The following is a 7,146-nucleotide window of genomic DNA, read 5'->3' as shown; positions in this document are numbered from 1 at the left end:
TTCTTCTAATTTGTCATTACTATTTTCCTTAGACCAGCTGGGTTTGCACTGCTTAATAGTCATACAGTGGTAATATTCTAGCTGCAAGTTAGTCTTCTACTTTTTCATCAAAATAGGATTGTATTAGTTTTTATATATATATATATACAGCGATGTTATGGATTACAGGTTTATCACTTGAAGATACTTCAAGTCACATCACTTGGACGTGACTAAAGGTTGCCAGCCACGTTAAGACAAATCCACAGTTTAAGTAATAGAATATGCATTGGTGAAAGCTGGTCTTCTTCAGGCTCAAATAAACACCTACACCTACATAAATTTATGTTTTGTATCTAGCAGTAATGATACATTCAGGATGTCACTGTGGAACTTCACAAAAGAATTTCTGTTCAAGTGCTAGGACACAGAAAAGTATGAGCCAGATCACATAACAGAAAATATAATCCCAGTGCTGTATAGATTATCTAATTATGCATTTAAACATATATAATATATAAAAATATGCAAACATGCAAATTTAAGTCCATGAGAAGTTGTAATTCAGATAAAGGAGATTAACCTGACTGGCTACTCAGTGTCACTGAAACTATACCATTCTTTTAAACTCACAAATTGTGGTTCATAACAGTTTAGTAATGCAGGAATCTGGTACTGCTCCTCTTTACAGGGGTGGATTTCATCCACTGAGAAAAGAAAAACATTGGAAAACATAAGGAACACAATGGACACTTTTTTTATTTAGTATGTAACTTTGAGGAATACTAATTGGATTAAATGTCCATAGGGACATTTAATTCCATAGGGATATTTAATTTCATACTTAATTGCAATACCAATTGTTCTATATTGCAATCATTCAGTTGTTAGAGGATTGATACCCCTATTCAATGCTGTTTCTTTTTAAGACTGTTCAATTAATTATTGAAATAACTACATTACTGAAATTACTAAGTATCAAAAAGGAAACAATAGAAAGGAGGACAGTGCAAACTCAAACACAAGGATTTCATCCTATTTTGACTGAGACAAAATAAAAATAATATAGCTTTAGTTAAAGGAAATGTACCACACTAAAATCAAGGGGGTTACTCAGGTTTCAAGTTAAGGCTTTATTAGTTGGAGCACTTGCAGAACTGAAACAACAGACTGACAAATAATACTGTTTTCTGAAAAGTGTAATATTCTGAAAGATCTTTCCCAAGAACCACTGATGAGTGTTCAAACACAGCAACAGTAAGTAACCTTCTGCCTAATTAAAGAAGTCAGAATTTTGTCTGGCAATAACTAAAATAAACTAATTTTTTTGAGCATAATTGCATAAGTCTCATTTTCAAAAGTCTACATTTTATCAAAGTTGTTTAGGATATTAATAAAGAATAAAAATATCAGTCAATAAGTGAATTGCATGTTGTACATGTAACCAGTGCAATCACAACTCAGTGAATACATCACATAAGAGGGCTTTTTTTAAGGAATGTTACTGTCAGTGGATAAAATAAAAGGAAGAAATCAAAGCACAAATTGGAGTGAGAGAATGTTTTAGTTATTTGTTTCATGAGATTGATTACGGAAATTAATCAATCTGACCACACTAAATCAATATACTAATTGATAAATCAATATATCCCAATTATTCATTATTTCTCACAATTCTGAAACTATAAAATAACTCCAGAAGCAACCAGAAAATTGTTTTAACAAAGGTTCATATTTATCATATGTCATATAATTACTTTCTCAAATTCACTGTTCAAGGAGTTTGAGGAGATTAAAAGAAAAAAAATAGGGTATAAAGGTGATTGGACAAATTTATGCAAATTTTCTACTTGCTCTGTTAAATACAGTGATCTAGATAAAACTTCTACCATAGGAAATTTCTACACAACTTATCTCCAGAAAGACGTAAGACAGACAGAGGAAGTATAAAGTAACAAGGCAAGCAACAGGACCCCTTGTGCCAGCTGGGGACCAACTAGCTGGAAAGCACCTTGGCAGAAAAGGACCTGGGGGTCCTAGTGGAAAAGCTGAACATGAAGCAGCAATGAGTCCTTGCATTAAAGGAGGCCAAGAGCATCCTGGGCTGCATTAGGAAGCTAGCAGGTCAAGGGAGGAGATCCTGCCTCTCTACTCAGCACTGATGAGGCCACATCTGTAGCCCAACAAAAAGCCACAATGATAATAAAGAATATTAATTCTGAATTCAGTTCTGAATGAACTGAAAAATGCAAAGGGGGTCTTTCTCTCCCTTTGGATGCTGTGGAGAGATATAATCTTCCCATTTTACCTGGCTAATAAATTTATAATCCCAAAGAGCCGGTCCATGCTCCACATAGCCTGCATCAGCAAACCCCTGCCTTCTTTGGCCACAGGACTGTTTCAATCCCCTTTCTCTTTTGATTTTCTACCCTTCTTTAGCCTTGATCTCTCAATATCACTCAGCTGAATCCCCAAACTGGGAGGTCTAAGACAAGCTGATGCTCCAAGTCAAACTATCCCCTTTTAGGGTGAGACTTGAAATTTAACTGATCAAGAAGGTTAAAATATTTATTGAATAAGCAACACAAATTTAGGAAACTAATAATTCCTTCATTGACTCATAGTATCCCCTCACCAGGATGTTGCTGCAAGTAATACCGAGTTCCAAGTCTGTTGTGTAGGACTACTGTTAGTACTGATACACAGGTATATTACCATGAAGAAATCTCATAAATCGCTCACAATAGGACTATTAATCTTCAATCCTATTGCCTTTAATCCTGCATTTAGTATTGAGCTACAAGCCTATCCCTCCATTCAGGTTTATCCCTCCTTTGTCCTTCCCTCTACACCATGACTTTTGGGCAGAGGCCTGCTAGAAAGTCCAGTGAGGTTGTCAAGGGGTCCCTCCCTCCAGTGTCCCAGACAACCCAGGTGCAAATCTTGGCCTTATGCCCATCTGTGGGCATTTACACTTCTCTTTGATAAATCTCCTCGCTTTTTCTTCTCTACCTGATTTTACACCTTATTCTCCCTCCTTCCTTTCCCTGCATCCACCCTTTTGCCACTTCCACATCTTCTTTTCCTTGATAACTCCCAAATAGACCAACTGTGTTTAACCTCTTTTTCTCATGGTCTCAATTCAGTTACATGCCAGAGCAGCAATATATTTGTGTCATGCTCAAACCCTACCTAGGCCCTTTAATAGCTTTCATCACACTGACAGTCCCTATCAAAAGCTTTGGCTGTTTTTGAGGCCTGATGTTCTAGTTAGATATCCTGCTCAAACTATTTGGGAATGCTAGGAAACATCTCTTCTTTTTCAAACATTACAAATCATATTTTAAAAGATGAATCAATATATAGTGATGAGAAGTCACTGTGAGGCTTTGAAGATGAGCTACTGCATCAAATGCCTCAAAAACTTTCCTTAACTGCAACAGGTAATAGTCAGTGTTTATTCAAATACTTCAGAATGCTCAGTCATTTTAAACAAAGCAAAGAGGGCATGTGTATTTCTTAGAAGACTCAAGGCCAAAGAACTGTGTTTTCTGTCCATTTAGTGAAAAAAAAAACAACTATATGGGCTTGTGTAGCCATCTTTATACTTCTAGTTCCCCAGGTTGTTAAATAGGAAACTACAGGCCAAACATGGTGTGGAGAAGGATGGATTTCCCTGTGCTCTGCAACAACACTGGACTTCCAGCCAGCACATCAGCCACCCACTGCAGTGGGATGTTGAAGGCATCTCCATCAATCAGCTCTATGGGAAAGCACATCCAACATCAGATTGGTTTAGCAACTTTCTGTTATCCCCTAATCACTCATTTTCCTGATTATACTTTATATTCAGCTGGGAAATCTTCTCCCTGGCAAGGGGATTGAAGTTGAATTTCAGTCATTTCAGGAAATAATGTTTCTCCGCTATGGAAGCAAACTTATTGCAGCTATAAAATGAGTTAAACTGGTGGTGAGATCACAAAGATTTTGCTGTCTGTGTAGGTCCTGTACTTTCTCTGTTAGCAGAGATTTGTAATCTTTCTCATCTGGCATAGCTCACTCTCCACTCTGGCCAAGTTCTTCCAGAGCTTGCACTGCAGCTGCAGCACCTCCTGTTTTTACTTTCCCCCATGTGCTATTCCAGCATGCATGATCTCTCTGGCCAGTGTGCTGCCAGTCATGTTTTTCACACTCCTTGTCCACCAGGATCTTCAGATTACTGGCCACCTAAGTCATGCTTTCAATTTCCTCCTTGCTGTCAATGCCTGGAGGAATTGTTGTGTGTCTCTGCTACTGAAGATTTGAGGTTTTTAACAAATTTGCTTCTCTCATGCTTCCAGTGTTTACTAACAGATGTGCCTTTGTCAAGCGCAATGCAGAGGCAGATTCCTGCAGGAACTCCTGTGTTTTCTTAGCAGTCCCATCTTGGACACTGACAATGAAGTAGTATTTGGTTGTTGACCCTGACAGACGAGATAGGAGCTTGTATTCTGTCTCCCCAGGGTTCTCAGTCAGTATTAACACAGTTGAGGAGATCCATGTTAGAAAGCAAACCTGCACTAAATGTGATCTGATGTATCCACAAACGTTCATAGATGCAAGGGGCTCTGGAAAGAGATCTGGCTTCTCCCTTCTGGGAAGGAAGTACCATAAAATTTCTTTCAGCTCATCTGCAATTTCCTGGGATGTATTGCTCATCTCCTCCTCCTGGTAGAAAAAGAAATTATGGTGGTGCTGGGATGGACTGAGAGCAGTGTTGAGGAACTTGGACTTGAAGAAACTGCAGTATCTCATCCACATGAAGGAGATGGTTGGCATGGATGTGCACACTGCGATCTCCTCCTTGAACCCTCCACTCTTTAGCAGGGAATGCAGATTCCAGTCCTTCACAATGCCCCTCATGGCCTAGAGCAGGTGGGTGCACTGGTAGTGTTAAGGGGAGGGAGAAGCAGTGGGAAATCAAACTCACCCATGGCCATTTTGGAGATGAGGTCCTGCTAGAGGAGGCTGACTAGTGAATTCAGAACAGCACACAGAACATCCAGGGGATGTGAGGAATCACTCCTATCAATCTCATCCAGAGAAAAGACATAATCAGAAACACCCAGGTCATCCCAGTCTACGCCGGCACTTCTCCTGTTTCTCTGGGCATGGTTTGCAGACCCATTACTTTTCCCAGAAGATTCCATGGTAAATTTCTTGGGTCTGAGGCATCTGGTCACTCATGCTTTGCTTGGTGATCTCAAGGATGTCTGTTGACTGCTGCTTCCTGGTCTGATGCTTCTCCAGGTCTTAGCACTGACGGCACAGGTTGAAGTTTCTCCTCTCTCTCAGAAAAAAAAAAATTAAGCAAGGAAATCAGACATCATTACCTTTCACTTAATGTTATTGTGTAAAAGGAGTCAAAATTCCTGAAGAGAAGTAACAAAAACATGAAAAAAAAAAATAGTTCCTGGGAGCAGTCCTGGAAAAACATTCCCTCAGGAGTATTAGCAGGACACCTTCTCTCAGAATGCCTTATTAATATCTGTTCTTAAACACTGGAGATGCTTGAAGACGTTTCTGTACTTCATCTTACATATTCTTTAGGTCCTGGGATGCTCTTTCTCAGCCTGATGTTGACTAAGCTTGGTGTACTGTAAGATCATGGCACTCATAACCAAATTTAGCTGTCTCAAAGCAGGAGCCATCTAAGCCCCCTTGTAGTAAGAGTCCTAGTTGATGACTTATGATAGGCTGGTGCTAAAACTGGGAATGCCACATGTTCCCAAAACACTTGGTAGTCTCACTGTTGCTGAAGGGTGGTAATCAAGCATGGAGGGGCAGGAGAAACTCTTGGTGCTTTTGATACCAATCACTAACATACAACATTCTCTTTCTGGGTGAGATAGCAACCTTCTTGATGCTGGTGTTCCTCCACCATCTCCCCAAATCCTAGACAGAAAACCACATTAAGATTCATCTGAGTCTTTCGGTCCCCCAGGGACTGCTCCTGTAGCCATCTTATGTGCCCTCAAGAAATTTGGCCAGTTCTGCCCACAAGAAACATACAAACCCTGAGTGGAGCAGGACCTCATTCAACAATGTTCCCACACAAGTACAGGAACTTTGCAGATGTCCTTGAAAAGAAGGCTTCAGAAACACTACCACCCCATCATCTATACTCAGGCCCTGTCAACTTGATCCCAAGGAAGGAGTTGCCCTCTGGGTGCATCTGTGCTGGGTCATGCTCTGAGACAGCAGTTCTCATCAGGAGCAAGCTGCTATATAGGTATCATTTGCCCTTCTCCTCCACTGCTGGGCCCCCTGCATTTTCATGTAAAAACGAACAGGTATCTCCAGCACTGCAGAGGTAACAGGGGGCTGAACAAGATCATGATGAAGAACTGGCATCCGCTACATCTTATCCCTGGGATCTTTAACTGTCTGTACACATCTTTCTGATTTAAAAAGTTGGGCTTTAGGGCAAATTTGCTGCACGGCAAACGATTTGCTCTTAATACAGAAGCAGAATGAATGGAAAACAGCTTTCCACACAAGAGATGGCCACTGTAAATATCTGGCGATAACATTTGGTGACTGCAATGCTCCAGCCAGCTTTCAGCATTTCATAAATGATGTTCTGAAAGAATTGCTTGAATACTGTGTTGTGGTCTATCTGGCTGAAATTTTAATACTCTCCACTAATGAGGAGTTGCCTTTAGGTGATGTCTGGGAGGTCTTGAATTATTTACATTGCCCTAGCTCTACACCAAAGTCAAGAATTGCTCCTTCTGCCAGCAGATGGTAGAGTGTATGTGGTATCTGCTTGACCTCAATGGTTTGTGTTATCAATCCCCCAAAAAACTGAAGCAAACCTAAGGTGGCAGCCCCCTTCTACTGTGTGAGGGGTGACACAATTATTAGGATTTGCAAACTGCCAACAAGATTTCATAGACAAGATCGCTTCTATTGTGGTTTCCATAAAAGTTATCAGTGTGGATGTATATGGCTCAGACTGAGCCATGCGGACTACCCACTCCCTTGGGTGTGCCCTGAAGCAAGAGATCCAAGCTGTGCTTTTTTCACTCCCACAGAATCGAAGACAAGCAGGTCCTGGTGATCAAAGTTGCTGTTGTGGTTTAGCCCAAGACAGCAACTAAGCCCCACACAGTCACTCGCTCAGTC

At 40.5% G+C, this 7,146-nt stretch overlaps 1 protein-coding gene across 1 annotated transcript; it reads right to left on the bottom strand.

Annotated features, from left to right (window-relative positions):
* Positions 1–3,799: 3,799 nt before the first annotated feature.
* On the bottom strand, positions 3,800–5,902 carry LOC104048906 (up-regulator of cell proliferation-like). The gene is given in 7 exon segments (XM_064455655.1): positions 3,800–3,915; positions 3,918–3,943; positions 4,331–4,836; positions 4,902–5,104; positions 5,107–5,184; positions 5,187–5,270; positions 5,842–5,902. Coding segments are annotated over 7 exon segments (1,074 nt in total).
* Positions 5,903–7,146: the final 1,244 nt, after the last annotated feature.

This window comes from Phalacrocorax carbo, chromosome 6 (assembly GCF_963921805.1).
Source record: "Phalacrocorax carbo chromosome 6, bPhaCar2.1, whole genome shotgun sequence".
NCBI classification, from domain to species: Eukaryota; Metazoa; Chordata; class Aves; order Suliformes; family Phalacrocoracidae; genus Phalacrocorax; species Phalacrocorax carbo.
Note: the sequence above shows the minus strand (reverse complement) of the source record. Positions and strands in the feature narration are given on the sequence as shown.